We start from the raw sequence: 18,177 nt of genomic DNA on the forward strand, positions 1-18,177 counted from the left end.
GGCACCCTCTGCCTGCTGCTGGCACATCATGGGCACAGCACTTCGAGCACAGCTGGAGGCAGCGTCATTCCAGCACTGCTCCGGGTCCTATCTCTGTGGAGCTCGGGGCTGTCTCTGCAGCTGTGCAGACACGTTTTCTGCCAGCTTTGTGGAGCCTGCCCCAGAAAACCCTCCTTTCTGGGGGAGGCAGTTTCATCCCAAACTAGCAAACCGGTTCTGACAGCGATGCAATTCTCTGGAGGTCACGGCTGTGGCGGGCATTGCGTAAGATGAAAACACCGTGGATTGAGGCTGTGGAGGAAAAGAGGCTTCACAGAGCTCCAGTGCAAGCTGGAGACACAGTGTTTTCCTGTCTGCTGTATTTTCCTCTTGCTTCTCTGTTGCTCCCTCCTAGGAAACATGGAGGATTTTTGCTCAGTTATAAATGTTACCAACGAGTGCATTTCCCCACGGTTTCAGAGCTGCCCTCGTGGCAGCACAGAATGGGTTTGAATTCTTCCTAATTTCTTCCTAAATTCCCAGTCATCCACTGAAGGGTTGAGGTGATACTGTGCCTCAGTATTGAGATACAGGGGTTTCACCCCAGCCTGCTCATACAAACACTGACCTGCTTTTGAACCTCAGCTTTGTATTTCTTTTTCAGCAAACAAGGGCAAACCTGCTGCACTGCTTCAGCAAAAAAAACCTGAGCAAGTTTCCATTTGCACTGTAAATTTTAGAATTTTCTCACCTAAAATTGTAAGAGACACTGAAAATTTGTGTGCTGAAAGGACAGGGGGAACACTGATTTCATCTCTGCTGTTGTTGCTTTAATTTTCAAATTACCCCAGTGAACTGTCTCTGTTGTAGAAAAAGCCTGTAATGTATGATCATGATTTAAATATTATATCAGTCCCTTGATGGATGATAGGAAAACCTTCCCCTTTCCTCGACTGCTCTCCAGTAATCCCCAAAAGGTTTGAAAGCACTCCCATTCCTCCTTGGAGCTGTTGCATATTGATTGCTGAATCCAAAATGATCTGCACATCTTAATCTCACGAAGCTCCTGTCTTCCAAATCTGTGACACTGAGATCAGAATGGGGTGGGAGTAGCTGGATCAGACCTTTGAAAACTTGTACCTCAGAGATTTAATCAACAGTGATTGCCTGTTAATTTTTAAGAGTAATTATAAAATACCACCTGGTGTTGGAGCTGACGTGTATGGTCTTGTTTCTCTTTGTGGTTTCTCCCCTCCCAGGTTCCCCTTACGACTTCATCTCTCTGGAATGGCTGCAGAAGTGGCTGGATGAGTCCACTCCTCCCAAACCTATTGATAACACAGCCTGCCTGTGCTCCCATGGCAAACTCCATCCCGATAAAATATCCCTGATGAAGAGGATATCAGAATACGTCGCCGATTTCTTCTACCGCCGATACGGAGGAGGGCCCCGGCTCAACGGTAACATCCTCTCCCAGTCACCTCCTGCCTTGTGGTTTGGAGCCTTGTTCTGGTCCCAGCCCTGTTTTGAGCCATCCTTCATCATCCTAACTTTATTTCAGTGCATGGCTTTAGTGCTGCCTTATTTCCAGGGGATTTTTTTAATGCCACTTAATTCTGTTAGCATTTCCCAAACCCATTTAGGGTGATCACAGGGTCTGCTTTGGGAAGGGCTGTTCCTGGAGGAATTGCTGTGGAGGAATGGGGCACTTGGCTTAGGAAACATAATACTTGGGAGGTTTGAAGGCGATTCTAGAAAATAAAACTTGCACATGCAACACTCCAAACTCTTGACAATTATTTTCTGAGCACCCACAGCTCCTGTGTGGGCTGGGTTTTACGAAATATTAGGCCAAAAATATCCCTTCCTGTCTGTCACCTCATCCAAGGAAGCACTTACCTGTTAGCCTGCTCCTGCATCTACCACCCATTCTGCTTTTCAGGGTCAGCCCAGCCCCTCCAGGCTTTGGACATCCCCTCATCAAGCCCCAGGTTTCATTCCTTTTAGGAAGTTGCTCAGTAACTCCCACTGAGACCAAATTAGCTCAGCTCCTACTGGGAGCTTGTAGGGAAGAAACTGCTTGTGACGCAGGCAGCCTTTGTGGGGAAAAACAGGGCAAGGTTTATTAGTCAAGTGGAAGATTGCCTGAAGGGTTGTGGGTTGAGTATGGCTGGCAGGGAGGGAGGGAGGGATGGATGAAAGGATGGATGGACGCACTGCCTCCCTTCTCCTCTTGCTCCAGGATGCAGATCTAAGCACACACCCAGCTAGAGGATTGCCACTCCCTTGGTCCAGCCTTGCAGGAGGGTGAATTTTCTGGGTTGCACTGTCAAAGTGCCACAATGCAGGTGTTTGTTTTCCTTGTTCTCCTGGCATTTCCTGCCTCCTGTGGCTGGGTGCTGGGCTGCCCTGGCTCCCTGCGACTGCAGGAGCTGTGAGAGCAGATCTGTGAAGCAGTGGAACAGATCACACCTCATTTGAAGTATTTTATGCTTCTTTAAGCTTCAAACGTGGCCTGATGGGGCTGTAGCCCCCAGGATTTCCTCATTTACACATGAAATCGCCCATCCTGAGGCAGGATAGTTGGTACACACCTATCTGAGGGCCTTCAAACCAGCAGGAAACGACCTGTGCAATAAACCACGCAATTAATAATGTAAAAACCTGTTTTTCTTTTCCCTCCCACCCAGTCAAAGCACTTTGCAAGGACTGTGTGGTGGAAAGGTGTCGAATCCTGAGGCTGAAGAACCAGCTGAACGAGGACTACAAAACCGTCACCAACCTGCTGAAGATGACAGTCAAGGGGTATGGAAGTCCCAAAGATGCTTTTTAGAAATGCTTAAACAGCTTTTTCCTAAAGATTTCCCCGTTTGGGCTCTGAAGAAGGGAGCTGTGGTTTTGGGGTACCACACATTTGGTTGTCTCCCTGCAGGACCGACGGGTTTTGGGTTGGAAAAGCCTCCTTGAGGAGCTGGCGTCAGCTGGCTCTGGAGCAATTAAATGAGCAGGATGAAGATGCAGAGCACAGTAATGGAAAAATGAATGGAAATGCACAAAACAAAGGTATTTACTCCTGATTTCCTCCTAATTTCTGCTGCTGTAGAGAGCTACCAGCTCTGCCTTATTCCTCCTAACAAAAAACACCTCAGAGGTTTCTGTAGCTGTTTTGTTCCCCTTGTATGAGTAGGGAGGAAAGGATAATAAATAAAAAAGGCCTTCATTTAAGGAGCTTTTTCTTTGCTAATCTTGAAAACTGCGGGGTGATCTTCATGCTGGAGAGGGAGATGAGGTGATAAGTGGTTTTACAAAGCCGTGTGAAATTACCACCCCAGACACATGATCTTTTTATCCACTTTTCTCTGAATGAGAGAGCACAGGGAAGGAAGAAACGTGAAAATTACCGTGGGGAAGGGATGATGATGATGTTTATTGTGAAGGTTGAGGGATAAAACAGCACAGCTGATGCAGCAGCACCGGGAAAACACAGCCTGGGATCAAAAATCATGAAGTGCACTCCATTCTGTGCCCATATCATGAAAATAGATGGAGGTTTTATTTGCCTTCTGCTCTTTAAATGGTTGAAAATCGTATTTTCTTGAGCTCCTTTGAACTGGTTAAGAAGCTTGTTGGAATGGAAGTGGGCATGATGGCTCAGGGCATTGATCTTGGGCTGGAGGGCACCTCAGCCCCCCTGATAAGGAGTACTCATGGAGAAAAGGGTATTTCTGGGTTTCCACTCATCCTTCCTCGGGGTGACTTCGATTCACAACAGGTTGCAACTCCCAGTAGTGCATTTGAATTAGTTACAAGCCAGGTTGCTCGTTAGGCAGCTCGTTAGAGGCTCTTGCTGACACGTCATTGTCTTGATGATGCTCCGTTCAGTGGCCAACGCTTGACTTGAACTAATTTAGAGATTGATGTAGGGCTTGTCAGCCCCCTGGCAGGCTCCCCCTCAGTTTGTCAGGCAGCATCTGGTTTAGATCAGGAATTTTGCCAGGAATTCTGCTCCCTTTGCTCTTACCTAGGCTTGTGTTTAGGTTAAACTCGGAGATGTCTGGGAGCAGGGAACCCCTGCGGTGTTCCAGCCCTAACAAATGCATCCTTTGTAATCTCACAAAGGCCTGGCTTGTGCTCCATGCACTTCAAAGGCCTCCTACGTGACCTGGGGGCTGTAATCCCGCCTGCCCACAGGCCAAGACATCGGAGAATAACAAATTTCCTTCCAAAGTTTCCCTTGGGTGAGGGGGTTTGCTGTAATTTGAAAGGCGACCGTGCTCCTTTCCCTGTAAGAATTTTTTCCTTGGGAGAGGAACTCTGTGCAATCCTCTTGTATTATTTTTTTTTTTAATTAGATGAATCAAATGAAGAGAAGAGGGAGGAGGAAGAGGAGTTAAATTTTAATGAAGACATCGTTTGCCCACATGGTGAGTCTCTCCGGGGGATGGAGCTGAATATCTCCGTTGTTGCCCACTGCTGCCCACATTAACCTTGTAGCCTTTGCTCCAACTGTGGCCAGCTCGAGGAGTCACTGCCCAAGTGTGCTTAATTCTCATTTTCCTGGTGTTTCTTGCCTCAAAAGTTTTCCTTGTAGGCAGACTCTGTAAGGACTCAGCCAAGCAGAGCTGTCAGATGCTGAGCTTCCCATCCTTGCATGGGCAGCACCGAAGCTCTGCAGCCGTTTGGAAGCTCTGAAAGCAGTAAGAGAGGAAGAGGTGATGTAAATCAGTGCAGGTGGGAGCTGAGAGTACCTGTTTAACATCCTGGTTTGCATTAAAACAGGAGCACTCAGCCAGCACCTGGGCCAGGACCACTCCTGGATATCGATTTCCCAACCTGCTGTGCTTTGGTGTTTGTTTACAGAAGGTTTTGACCTCCTATCAGTTGTTTTGAAAGTGATGCCTCATTAGCTGCATCCTTGGCTACCCTGTTGTTTTAATCTCACTTTATAAAGCTTGTGTTCCCAGCCATTAAACCCAGTTTTACTTAAGCTCCTGTTTGCAGGCATCAGTTTGTGGGGAAGCTCTATCTTACCTCAAACAGAAGAAAAAATGGCATAAATTAGCCACACATCTCCTGTCATCAGGGGTAGTCAAGAACCTGGAGTAAGGCTTGAGAAATCTCATTTTCAAGCAGAGTGTTTAAGCACTTTGTCACGATTTTAGCTGTTACTCAGTGCCTTGAACGCTGCATTTCCCTTTGCCTCGGGGCTGCTGCTGTTCAATAAAAGCATGGAGCGTGGGGATGGAACATTTAGGGAGCCAGACACGATTAAAAAATAGGCCAATAGGCCTTTGGAAAATGTATGGTGTTAAATTGCTGGTTGATCTGTGACTCGGGGTCATAGCAGAATAAATAATACTAAATAAGGGGGCTGCTGGCAGGGCAGGTTTTGTTGTCTTGAGTTAACCTCTGATTACTCATGGAAAACAAGCTTTCCACCTTGAAAAACTCCCTCTGCAGTGGATCAGCAAATCTGTAGTCTTGTTCCTACGGCCTTAATTTTGTGGTGGAGGAGGTTCCTGCCTCCATGGTAGGCTTTGGAAAAGGCTGTTCTGGATCTGGGAGGGCTGGCTGGCCTCCAGGAATGCCACCCGGGCGTTCCCTTCACAGCTCCCTTTGCATCCCTGCTGCAATTCCTCGCTCTCCAGTAGCTGCCTGATCCCAGGGAATTTTTTCCACATACCAAGTTAAGCCTCCTTTGATGTCCGTGCCCAAAACATGTCCCTGGATGATGGGAGTGGGAAGCAGGGTCAGCACTGGTTGGGTTCATCTTCCAGATGGCAAAACACTTGTGCCCTGCAGACCCAGAGCTGATTTTTCCACCTCTTTCACTCACCATATTAATCTGTTTTCATTAATCATGTGGTGTCAAGGCACTTATTTGTACAAGCTCCTTTCTTTGCCCATCCTTGCTGGCTCTGGGCAGCATCCTGGGCCAGCCTCTGGAGCCATTTGGCCTTGTTGGATGCAGCTCAAGTGGCCAAGTGCTGCACCGAGGCCTGACCTTTGTTTATTAGAGGAAAAGCAGGAGGGGAGCATTGCTATTTTTTCCTCTTCAGGGCTGGCCAAATTCCAGGCGCGGCTGGAGGGAGTAGTGGGCCTGAGGAGCTGCTTGTCATGTTAAAGAGCTGCCTGAGGGTGGGGAGGAAGGAGTTCCTCTCCTGTCTCTGCAGCTCTCCAGGCTATAGAAGAGCAGATAATAAGGGATTGTGCCCTTTGGACACCACAGTTGCTGTTTTCCTTCCCTCTTCACACGAATATTCCCAAATCCTCTTCGCATCCTGGTGTCGCAACGGCTGCTCCCCGTGTTCCTCCCTGCACAGAGGCTTCCCAGCTGCTGTCTCCAAGGGAGATGAGCTTGTGTTTTCCCCTTGGCCATCAGCAGCCCTGTGAGTGGGCAGCTGGTCAGATCCCAGAGCCTTCTCCCGTTTTTCCAAGCCTTGTTTATCCGGCCAGCACGTGCCGTCCTTGTGCACGCGGTGTCCCAGTGCCTGAGTGTGCCTCCTGCTTCCACCCCTGAGACTGCAGGCACAAATGGCTCCTGGAAATCCTTCTTGGGCTCTTGGAGCTGCCTCAGCATCAGGATAGATAATCCTGATATCAGGATAAATAATCCTGGTGGATAAATAAGTGTTCTGAGGGGGGTAGCTGGTAAATCTTGCTTGGTATCTTCACATCCTTTTATTACCCAGAGTAGATTTAGGGTGCAAAATCTGCCATTTCCACATTTTCAGGTGCTTGGATAGGGCACATGAAACTGTGTTGAGATTCTAGAGTGGGAGTTGGGGGTTTTCAAGGATGTGGAAGGCACCTGGTTTCATGGAACACAGGGTTATTATCCTGGGGCTCAGCAATGGAGTCACCATGAGGATGTAGCTGTGGATAGCCAGGATCAGAAAACAGAAGCCCTGTGCCCTCTGGCTGCTCCCCACATCCCTCCCTCTGTTTGATCAGCTGCTTAGGCCATGGTCTTGGAAATCTAAAGAGCATTTTTATAAATTAAAGTCATGTTATTATTATTTTTTTTTATTCTCTGTCTAAAGGAACCAAGGAAGGAGTTGAAGGTGACTTTCCTGGTTTTTGCTGACGTGGTGTGGATTTCTTCCCCGCATTTGTTCCTTGTAATCTCTTCAATCAAGGGCTGCAAAACATCCCTGAGCATGTTGTGATCAAAGCCTTTCCTTGATTCTCTCCCTGCAGGTGACCTGTGCATCTCTGAAAATGAACGGAGGGTGGTTTCCAAGGAAGCCTGGGAGAAACTCAAGCAATATTTTCCAAAAGCCCCCGAATTCCCAAATAACAAAGAGTGCTGTTCCCAGTGCAAGGTATTTGCCAAATACTCCCCTTTTGTTGACTGTAAATACTGCTTGTATTTCTGGTTTCCCTTTTTAACACAACCCTGTGCCATGGAGGAGAATAAAGTCACCTTTAGTAGCAGCTGGGATGTAATTAACTGTTTCCTGCAGATTTTGGAGCGTGAAGGAGAGGAAAATGAAGCTCTGCATAAGATGATGGCCAGCGAGCAGAAGACTTCTCTGCAGAACCTGTTCCATGATAAATGCAGGCCTTGCCTGGGCAGCTGGCCTCAGGTAGGGAAGGAGGGGGATCAGGGGATGCAGCCAAGCTTGGGAGAGGTTTTTGTTGGCTTTAATCCCTCTCCTGCCCAGAGCAGCTGCGGCTGTCCCATGCCTGGAAGTGCCCAGGGCCAGGCTGGATGGGCTTGGAGCACCTGGGAGAGTGGAAGGAGATCCCAAACCATTCCATAACCGTTCACTCCGTGCGTGCCAGCAGAGCTCTCACTGTGTTGTGCTGAGGTCTGGATTGGCTGTGCTGGATCCTGCAGAGCCAGGGGAATGGCTGCTGTGCCAGGGGAGCTGTGGCTCACTCAGGGAGATGACAGTGACAATGTTGCTGTAATGGTTGTATCCGTCCCTGGAAGGAGGGAACAGCACAGCCACTTCCCACAGCTCCTCATCAGCCTTCCTGTGCAGGAGGATGCTGGGACACACCTGAACTTTGCCCCACCACCACCTTTTGCAGCTGCTTGGGCAAAATTCAGGTGTGCTCCAGCACCATCCTGTGTTCCAAAAGCTCAGGGAGCTTCCCAAAGTGCTGAAGCCCTCCAAAGAGCAGCGGTGGCTGTGCAAACCCTCTCCTAGCAGCCTCTCCAGGAATTTTTGGGGGTTTGAGGTGCCCAGAATGAGCTGTTGGCTCCAGTCCTTGGCTCCTGGGAGTCTCGTGGTGCTGATGAATGGCTGACTCTGCAGTCCTGCCAAGGTGCATTGGCAGGTGTCTGCCTCCATCCCTCGCTGCTCCAGCTGGGAAGAAAAACTGAGGCAACACAGATCCATGGCTCAGAACCAAGGAGACCCAAAATGGTTTAAAAGGAGTTTTCCTTTCATGTTGAGCTGGAGAGCTCCAGGTCCTGCCAGTGGAGGTGGTTAAGGTTGTATCTGATTGGATTTGCTTTTGGAGCTGGAGGAAGCTGGAGCTCATCACTGTGGGTCAGACATAGAAGGGCCTCCACCAGCAGGATTAGATCCTTCTTTCCCTTTTTATCCTCCTTTCCCTTTTAATTTCCTAAGGGAGCCTCGTAGAAGAGAGCTGAGGATCTTCCCCTCAAGCCTTTGGAGTTGTCCTAATCCAAAGTTGAGGTTTGGGGAGGAATTTTCCAGCAGAAATAAGGAGAGGAAGGGAAATTAAAAAGTGTATATATATGTTTGTGTGTATATATATTCCTTGGGTATGCTGAGTTTTCCTACAGAAAGATGGAACAAGCCCTTATTTCTGTCTTTGGGAAAGGGGTGAGGATAAAGGAGAGCATGGAAGTAATTTTGTCACCCAGCCCTTGGGGGCTGGGTAGTTTTTTGTCCAGGAGCAAACAATTTAAAGGAAGATTGGGACAAAAACCCACAGATTATCCCAAAAACGCTGTCTCATTTGGTGCACAGCTGTGGTTTTGTATCCCTGCTGCTACCAAAAGGAAAAACTTGTGGATTTTGATGTTGGAAGCGATTGAGGGATGCTGGGCTGGTCTCACCCCATGCCTGTGGGAGTGAGGGGTTCACCAGCTTCAAACACTGAGTACCCAGCAAGAGGAACCACACTGGGGAGTCCTGGCTGCTCCAGGGAAGTGCCCTTTCCCACTGGGAATTAAAAGTAATTGGATCAAAAGCTCAAGTAACTTCACAATAAACACAAGATTAGCAATGGCAGTGCTTAGTACCTGATCCCAAATTATTTTGCTTGGCTTTCTCAGCCCACTTGGATGGAGTTGTCATGGTAAAGCAGCACCGAGGTCTCGAAGGGAGCGAGCGCTGCCGAAAAACCCAACAGTCATTGTTGGGTTCATTAAAAAGATCCTTTTCCCTCCTCTTTTCCCCCAGGAGACGGATGAGCTGTATATTGTTTCGCAGTTCTTTGTAGAAGAATGGAGGAAATTTGTCAGGTAACTTGGCTGGAGGGTTTTGGTGCTTTTTATCTCTTATTTTGGGGGCTGTAGATGTTTTGCTTCTGACTGGCAGCACAGTGAGCTCATGGAAACAATGAAGCTGGTTTTTGCAGGACTTGTTTCAATTGTAATACAGTGTAAGACACTGAATTTCCTTGTTTGCTGTGTGTTAACCAGATGGTCAGATAAGCTGGTAACCTGATTAGTTTTTTCATCTGTCTGGAGCTGTATCCCAAAGGTCACCGCTGGGGCTGGAGATGGAAATCTCTGCTGGTCAGAGTCATTCTGCACCGCAGAGGAACGCAGATCTGATTTCCTCATCACTCATAGTTACTATTCCTTGTTGGAATGCCTTGTGTAAATACTCACCTGCGATTTCTTCCTGTTTTCCTGAAGAATTGTGGGGGTTTTGGTGGGATAACCTGATCCAGCTTTCCAAAGCTCTTCCCTTTTGCAGGAGGCCGACGCGCTGCAGCCCCGTGTCCTCCATAGCAAACAGTGTCCTGCTCTGTCCCCACGGGGGGCTCATGTTCACCTTTGCTTCCATGACCAAAGAAGACTCCAAACAGTGAGTTCCTTCCCTCCACACACTTTCCTTTTGCCAGGAGCCTCGGGAGAACATTCTCAAAGGAATGCTCCTGCCTGCTGAGCCACAGCAAGATGAGGAGTAATCCTTTCCCTCAAAATTAACACCAAGGCTTTCTCAGAGCCACCCCAGCCTTCCTGCAAGGCAAGACTTAAACTGTCCAAGGATGCAGGGTCAGGAAAATAGAGCTTCCTTCAGCTTGGTTTGTTCCTGACAATAAGCACTCTAGATTTGGCCAGGATGCAGAAACATTCTGCTTCCTTACAATTTGCTTTCCGTGAGCCTTTCCCCCCCTGGAGTGCTGGCTGCAGGGCTGGACTTCATGCTCCATAGCCTTGCTTCTGCAGTGATGCAGCACTAAAAGTAGGAAATCTTCCACTCCTTTCCTCCTCCATCCCTCCCTCCGGCACACCAGGAGCACAGCAGTGTCACTAATCACAGGCTGCTGTTATCTGGCTCTACAGGCCCTCCCGTGTAGCTGCATTTTGGATGGATTTTACAGCTTTTCTTTCACTGAGAGACCAACAAGCCAAAAGAGGGAGGGATTTTCTGTGAGTTTAGGGCTTGGCTTTTCCAGTGTCATAAAGCACCTGCCTGTTCCTTTGCACAGTATAGCTCTGATATGGCCCAGTGAGTGGGAGAGGATCCAAAAGCTCTTTGTCGTGGATCACGTCATCAAAATCACCCGGACCCAGACGGCCGAGGGCGCCCGCTACGCCTCCGAGCCCCGTGAGTGACCCTGGGAAGGGCTCCCAGGGCTAGAAACTTCTGTCCCAGGGGGTCACTGGGAACCACAGAGCTTGGCAGGGTCCCCCCTGCAATGCTGTGTCCAGTTCTGGAGTCTTAAGCACAGGAAGGATGTGGAGCCACTGGAGCAAGTCCAGAGGAGCCCATGGAGGTGCTCCAAGGGCTGGAGCTCCTTTGCTCTGGAGCCAGGCTGGGAGAGCTGGGGGTGCTCAGTCTGGAGAAGGCTCCAGGGAGACCTCAGAGCCCCTTCCAGGGTGTAAAGGGCTCCAGGAGAGCTGCAGAGGGATGTGGGATAAGGGCCTGGGGGGAGAGGACACAGGAAATGGCTTCCCACTGCCAGAGGTGGGGTTAGATGGGGTATTGCAGAGAAGTTCTTGGCTGTGAGGGTGGTGAGGGTACAGGGTGCCCAGAGCAGCTGTGGCTGCCCCTGGATCCCTGGAAGTGTCCAAGGCCTGCAGCAATCTGGGATAGTGGAAGGTGTCCCTGCCCCTGGCAGGGGGTGGATGAGATCCTAAAGGTCTCTCCCAGCCCAAACCACTCTGGGATTTAGTGTGGTCACTCTCAGTTAGCAGTGAGGGCCCTGCCCTGGGCTCTGGGGAGCTGCAGCAATGAGATGTTCTCTGTTTCTCCTTGGTGCTTGCCCAGAGCTGTGCCCCGAGTGCCGGGAAGGGCTCCTGTGCCAGCAGCAGCGGGACCTGCGCGAGTACACCCAGGCCACCATCTACATCCACAAAGTGGTGGACAACAAAAAGGTAGGGACTGTCCCCCAGCCCTGCCCAGCCAGGCTCCAGGAATGCCCCCAGGGGGCTGGCACAGCTCCCATGTCCCCAGGGCTGCTGGGGATCCTGCTGGTGGTGGTGAGGGCAGAAAGCCCCAGCTCTGCAGCTTTGGCAAAACCGGCAAATTGGGACATTGTGACTCTGAAAATTCCATCTTCTCGAGGCTGCCTTTTGCCAAACCAAATCCTTTGTGTGTTCAGGGATGCTCCCAGCTGTTTTCTCTGTCTTAGCTGTGTCCCCAAGCTCTACCTGCTCTCCTCCCCCTCCAATATTTGTCATTTCCTTTCTCCTTGCTCAAGTGACATTTTAATTCCTGGATAGAAATGAGCTCTTCCCCTCAGTGCTGGTGAGACAATGAACTTTGAGATGATTCTCAGGATCCCCTGAAACTGTGAATTTTGCTTTTACTGGTCTTAAGTGTCAGGATCAGCTCTAGAACTGGTTTTCCAAGTACCCAAAGCTGGTTCTGGTAAACCCCCCTCCTCAGGGCTCTTAAGAAGGGAGCCAAAGGTGGGCAAGCTCAGATGAAAACAATTTCTGCACCTTTGGAGTGTGGGGTGGGTTTTTTTTAACCCTTTCCTTGATTTCCTCCTCCCTGCCAATCCCAGGGAGGCTCTGGGGAAGCACAGGGAGCCGGAGGCTGGGTGAGCTCCTGCCTTGGATGTGAGATGTGGATCACGCAGCACCGTCTGGAGCCCTCAGCCTTGGGCTTTCAGCCTCAATCCCCAGCCTGAATCCTCTTGGCTCTGGTGCACGAGAGGGTTGGGTGTTGTATTTTTCTGGCACTGGACAGGACTGTGCTCACACGTGGGGCTGGCAGAAAAACAGGGAGCTATTCTTTATGGAGCAGCTGGAGCTGGAGAGAGGGGGTGAGAACGTGCCCACGAGATCCCCCAGTAACAGGGCAGCCTCAGCAGGATGGGAAGCAGCAGGAATGCTGGCCAGGATCACTGTCAGCAGCACTGAGAGCCACTGTGCCCTTCCTGCTGGCTTTGAAAAATCAAGGAGTGTTTCCCAGCCCCTCACCCCTTTTCCTCCCTCCTCTGCACCACCTGGTTCTTCCTTGGGGTGAACGGTGCTGCAGAGGGAAGCCTCATCCAGATAAATCATTGTAGGGTGGCACTGCTGGAATTCAGAGGGCTCTGGGGGATGTTTGGGAGCTGGAATTGCATTGTTAATTGCAAATACATTGATGGAGAAGAGAGCTCTTGGCATCCACATCTCCTGGGCTCCTGCAAAGCCCAGTTCCAGCTACAGCATAGCTGGGAATTTACATCCAGGCAAATCTATGCCTGGAGTGGCTTTCACTGACCTGAACAACCTTTTTATTTTTGTATTTGTGTAAATTATTTAGATTTAATTTACTTACAACCTCCAGCCCCATAAGTAATGGTGCTGTGTGTCCCTGCCAGGCTGCTGCAGGGGCAGATAAATGTCTTAATTCACAGAAAATACTTTCTCCATGTTGAGGCTTTTGTAATACACTTGGATCAGCCAGCTGATGGGAAAGGAACCAGGCAGGGGCTCGGGAGACTTTCCTTTGCCTGGAAAGGAGGGCAGGAAGCACCTGCAATTCCACAGGGGGGGATTCCTGAGCTGAATCCCACTGAGCTTCCACACAGCTGGGGAGGGCGGAGGAGCCTTTGCAGAGCTCATGGAGCAGCTCCCAGGGTTGTTCCTGGGCTCTGTGGATGGAGGTGGCACCCAGAGGTCTCCAGGAGCTGTTTGCCAGGGTGGGACAGGCCATGTGGATGCTGTTGGTTGCTGTTAGAGAATGATTTTTATGACTCCAGGTAATGAAGGACGCGGCTCCAGAGCTGAACGTGAGCAGCTCGGAAGCTGAAGAGGAAAGGGAGGAAAACAAGCCAGAGGGGGAGCAAGATCCCGATTTTAACCAGGTAGAGATGAAAAATCCCATCAGGTTCCTTGATTTTTGTACCATCCTCTTGAGTCAGCATGATGGGATCACCACCCTCCTCCTCTGCATCTCACTGGCAGTGGAAAAGTGTCTTAAAAAGTGTCTTTAAAAGTGTCTTAAACAGTGTCTTAAATTGCCATTTGAGTGGTCAAACCACACCAGTACTGGGTTTGGAGAGATGAAATATGGACAGGGATTCATGTGCATGTGGAAATCTGCCCCAGGCTGGCATTAGGACTAGGAACTGAGGTTTGAAGGCAAATCCTTTGGTCATCTCCACACTTGCATGCTTCAATTGGCTTTCCAAGGGGTTTTCCATCACTTCCTGCCTTCCCTTGCGTGACCAATTGGCCCAAAACACTCTCTGGGATCTGGGAAGGTTCTGTTTATCCCCAAACAGCTCAATCTCCTCATTTTTTGCCTCATCTCCAGGCCAATGGTGGCACAAAACGCCAGAAGCTGTCCCACCAGAGCTACATCACCTACCAAAAGCAGGGCATCAGGAGAAGCACACGGCACCGCAAGGTCCGGGGCGAGAAAGCTCTGCTTGTGTCAGCCAACCAGACCCTGAAAGAGCTGAAAATCCAGGTGAGGCAGAAAACACACAGTGAGGAGTGTGGGGCGCAGGGGAAGGGTCTGGCTGCCCCAGGAGCTGGGGATGTCTCGGGTTTTGGTTGATAATTGCTGCCCCAGATGTGCAGGGTGTCTCTGCTTTGGCCCAGTGCAACTGCAGAACGAGTCTGGACTCCTCACTTTTCGGTCTTGAAGTTGTTTATTAATTCTGATCTATAAAATTTTCTTTCTGCCCAGCCGAGATCTGCTCAGCAGGGCAGCCACAGGCACTCTTTGTGTTGTCCTTTTATACTACAAACTACATATAACATATTGACACTTAATTCCCAATACCTATCACCTGTGTTAGACAGTGCACTTCTACTCTACACCAATCCCAAAGTGCCAACAGCACTGCAGAAAATGGAGAGCAAGAAGAAGGAGAAAGGCTGGACACGCCCAAGTTCCTCCATCTTGTCCCCATAACCCCCATACCAAAAATCCTAAAATCTACATTTTCACCCTGTGATCATTTTGTTATTACACTATTCAAACCTCTGTGACTTTCATGTCCTCATACAAAGCTGGCAACTTGCTCCAGGGGTCACAATCAAACCCCCAGGTGCTCTGGGCTGTGTGCCAGGGTCTCTGAGCCCCCTGATGGGGTCCTGGCAGCTCTGGACACCCAGAGGGATGCGCTGAGCTCTGACAGGGCTGGGTGCTGGGGTGGGAGGTGCAGCAGCTCCAGCGTGAGGTGTCCATGTGCCCCCAGATCATGCACGCCTTCTCCGTGGCCCCCTTCGACCAGAACCTGTCCCTGGATGGGAAGATCCTGAGTGATGACACGGCCACGCTGGGCAGCCTGGGAGTCATCCCTGAGTCTGTCATCCTGCTCAAGGTACCAGCATGGGTGTGGAAATGGGGACAAGGGAGCCAGCTCCTTGGAGGAGGAGAGTCCTTAATTGTTTTGTCTTAGGGGAGGAAAATCCCTATTGTTTTTTGTTTTAGGGAAGAAAAATCCTTATTTTGTTTCAGAGGAGGAATATCCTTGGGTGTTTGAGGGGTTTTTTGGTTAGGTTTTTTCTTCTGGAGGAGGAAGATCCTTAATTTTTTTTTGTTTTGTTTTGGAAGAGGAATATCCTTTTGTTTTGTTTTGGAGGAGGAAAAGCTTCAATTTTTTTGAGTTAGGGGAGGAAAATCCTCATTATTCTTGTTTTGGAGGAGGAGTATCCTTAATTTTATTTGTTTTTGAGGAAGTCAATCCTTTTTATCTTTGCTTTGGAGGAGAAAACCCCCCTTCTTTTATTTCCAAGACTGCTTTGTAGCTGATACATCTGCTGAGCTCTGTGGGTACCAGCCCAAAACACAACTAAATTAGGGAGTGAGTCCTTGCATGGAGTTCCCAGTGTTTGGGCAGCAGAGCCATTCCCTGCTCCTGTCCTGAGCAGAGCTGTGATCCCCTGGATCCCTGTGCTGGTTCATCCCCTGGATCCCTGTGCTGGTTCATCCCCTGGATCCCTGTGCTGGTTCATCCCCTGGATCCCTGTGCTGGTTCATTCCCTGCCCCTGTCCTGAGCAGGGCTGTGATTCCCTGCTTTCTGTGCTGGTTCATTCCCTGTTTTCTGTGCTGGTCCATTCCCTGTCCCTGTGCTGGTTCATTCCCTGTCCTGAGGAGGGCTGTGATTCCCTGCTTTCTGTGCTGGTTCATTCCCTGGTTTCTGTGCTGGTTCATTCCCTGGTTTCTGTGCTGGTTCATTCCCTGGTTTCTGTGCTGGTTGATTCCCTGGTTTCTGTGCTGGTTCATTCCCTGCTTTCTGTGCTGGTTCATTCCCTGCTTTCTGTGCTGGTTCATTCCCTGCTTTCTGTGCTGGTTCATTCCCTGGTTTCTGTCCTGGTTCATTCCCTGCCCCTGGCCTGGTTCATTCCCTGCCCCTGTCCTGGTTCATTCCCTGCCCCTGCCCTGGTTCATTCCCTGCCCCTGCCCTGGTTCATTCCCTGCCCCTGCCCTGGTTCATTCCCTGTCCTTTGCTCCTCTCCAGGCTGACGAGCCCATCGCGGATTACGCGGCCATGGACGATGTTATGCAAGGTGAGAGGGTGGGGAAGGGCTGCCCTTGGCTTGCTGGCCCAGGACTGGGGTTGGGAAGGTGGAACATGGGGATTGTGCCACTTCCTTGTGGCTGTGGAATCCTCAGAGCCACTTCTAATGCTTTCCTTTCCTTTCCATCCAGTTTGTATGCCTGAAGAGGGATTTAAAGGTGAGTCCAGGTGTTTTTTCCCCTTTGTATCCCCTCACACGAATCCCACCCCCGTCCCCTTTCCCTCCTCATCTGCTGGTGGTGTCTTTCCTTCCCAGGGACTGGTTTACTTGGCCACTGATGGTTTTCCAAGAGGAGCCACCAGAAGGGACGAGGATTTGTCACGTGGTAGGGCATTAAAAGAATAAAACCAGGTGGATACAGTACTTTTTGACTCTTCCAGAAGGCAAAAATCCATCGTGAGACGTTTGCTCCCAAAAAAAAAAAAAAAAAAAAAAAAAACAAAACAAATGCCTTATGTCAAAGCAGATTGCACTGAAGGACATCCTGCTTCAGGACAACGTTCCCGGGTTTATTTAACAAAGAACAGGAAGGTTGGGAAGTCGAGCAGCAGTTGGTGTGTGTGGCACAGGGGCAGCCCTGGGTGCCCCAGCAGAGGGGTGCTGCTGCTGTAGATCAGCCCACCCTGATCCCTCTGCAGGAACTCTTTAGGATAATCCTGTCTTTGATCCACTCTCACCCTTTCAGTCCAGCATGGGAGTACAGGAACTGTGACTTCGTGAGGAATGTCTAGCGCTCTCAGACAACAAAACTTCATTTTCTTAACCCAAAATGGAAGCTGGGATCTGCTTCCCAAGCCCTGCCAGGCCTGGGAGCCGCCCCCTCTCCGCATCCTTCTGCTGTCACTTCCACGCCTTGGACAATCCAGTAACCACCTGGGCTCTGGGAACTGCGGGTTTTTTTAGAAATTTGGGATATTTTAATGATTCTGGAGAACATTTTCCTCCAGTCTGGCGCTGCTGGGAGCGTTCCTGGCTCAGGGCAGTCAGAGCTGGCGAGGGGCTGCGGGTGGGTGCCGAGTTTCCCATGGGAAGAGGTTCTGTTACTCCTCTCTCCTCATTTTTCAGCAATGCACTAATTTCTTTTTTTTTTTTTTTCCTTTTTTTAACATCTCCCAGAAAACTTTTCTCTCCATTACTATTTAGCAGGAAATAGTATCCCACTTCCAGACTGATCCACACTGGGCACTGCCAAGAGATCTCTTTAGTAGAGATCCCCTTCCTTTCCAAGCTTTTCCTTTGTTTCTGCAGAAAAATACAATGCAGAGATCGCATCAGTTTTATTTTTTCAACGTTTGCAGGAATTTGGGCTGCAAGAAGAGGATGTGGGCCACAAATTCCATGCCCAAAACCCCACTAGTTTTGATTTCCAGTGTTTTATGCAAAGAATTCCAGCTGCTTTGCCCAGCAGCGCCTCCCTCCCTTGTCCCTGCTGGGTTTGGGGGTGAAGCTGCAGCATTTGAGGGGCTCTAAATTTCCTAAAAAGTGATATTTTGGGGCAGTTTGAACCCGTGGATTCTTTCCCAAGCTATAGACATGGCAAATTCCATGCCAAAGCCCCAGGAGGCTTTTCTTCCCAACCTGAAGCACTCGCTTGTGTACATATTCCTTGGAAATTCCATCTTTTCAAGTTGCTGTTAATTTTTTTAATGTTATATATAAAAAAGTCTCTTCCTTGAGCTTACACTGTTGTGGGAAGGAGCCCCGTGGGGTGTTCAGGGCTGTGGCGGTTCCGGCAGCGCCGGATCCTGCGGAGGATGCAGGTGCAAGGTGTGAGCCAAGGCCCCGTTCCTGGTTTGTCTGTTATTGGCAAATATTATCGGATTAAAGTTGTCATTGGAGCTGTGGCAGCCGCGTCGCAGTGCAAGGTGGAGGTGATTATCCCATAAATCTCACTTGGAGCTGTCCCACAAAGGAATGTGGGCACTGCAGGGTGGGGTGGGAGCAAGAGGGACCCTGCTGGAGCAGGAGTCCCCCCTCCTTTGCACAGGGAGGGTTTTATGGAGCTTGGGCACAGCATTTGGTGGCCCTGGCCCTGTCACATCAACCTCTGTCCCCACCTGGGGGG

General features: G+C 49.8%; 1 protein-coding gene across 1 annotated transcript in view; it reads left to right on the forward strand.

The window, feature by feature from the left end:
- The window catches only part of USP48 (ubiquitin specific peptidase 48), a 32,104-nt gene extending 14,148 nt beyond the window's left edge, over window positions 1-17,956 (forward strand). The window contains exons 12-27 of the mRNA XM_036396228.2: window positions 1,239-1,439; window positions 2,670-2,784; window positions 2,912-3,042; window positions 4,332-4,403; window positions 7,180-7,304; window positions 7,446-7,568; window positions 9,366-9,427; window positions 9,888-9,998; window positions 10,627-10,745; window positions 11,409-11,515; window positions 13,336-13,440; window positions 13,893-14,048; window positions 14,785-14,910; window positions 16,052-16,100; window positions 16,243-16,269; window positions 16,368-17,956. Coding sequence (XP_036252121.1) covers window positions 1,239-1,439; window positions 2,670-2,784; window positions 2,912-3,042; window positions 4,332-4,403; window positions 7,180-7,304; window positions 7,446-7,568; window positions 9,366-9,427; window positions 9,888-9,998; window positions 10,627-10,745; window positions 11,409-11,515; window positions 13,336-13,440; window positions 13,893-14,048; window positions 14,785-14,910; window positions 16,052-16,100; window positions 16,243-16,269; window positions 16,368-16,390 — 1,652 coding nt within the window. The 3' untranslated portion in view covers window positions 16,391-17,956. The remainder of the gene's footprint in view (window positions 1-1,238; window positions 1,440-2,669; window positions 2,785-2,911; window positions 3,043-4,331; window positions 4,404-7,179; window positions 7,305-7,445; window positions 7,569-9,365; window positions 9,428-9,887; window positions 9,999-10,626; window positions 10,746-11,408; window positions 11,516-13,335; window positions 13,441-13,892; window positions 14,049-14,784; window positions 14,911-16,051; window positions 16,101-16,242; window positions 16,270-16,367) is intronic.
- The last annotated feature ends 221 nt before the right edge of the window (window positions 17,957-18,177 follow it).

This window comes from Molothrus ater, chromosome 23 (genome assembly GCF_012460135.2).
Source record: "Molothrus ater isolate BHLD 08-10-18 breed brown headed cowbird chromosome 23, BPBGC_Mater_1.1, whole genome shotgun sequence".
Lineage (NCBI taxonomy): Eukaryota > Metazoa > Chordata > Aves > Passeriformes > Icteridae > Molothrus > Molothrus ater.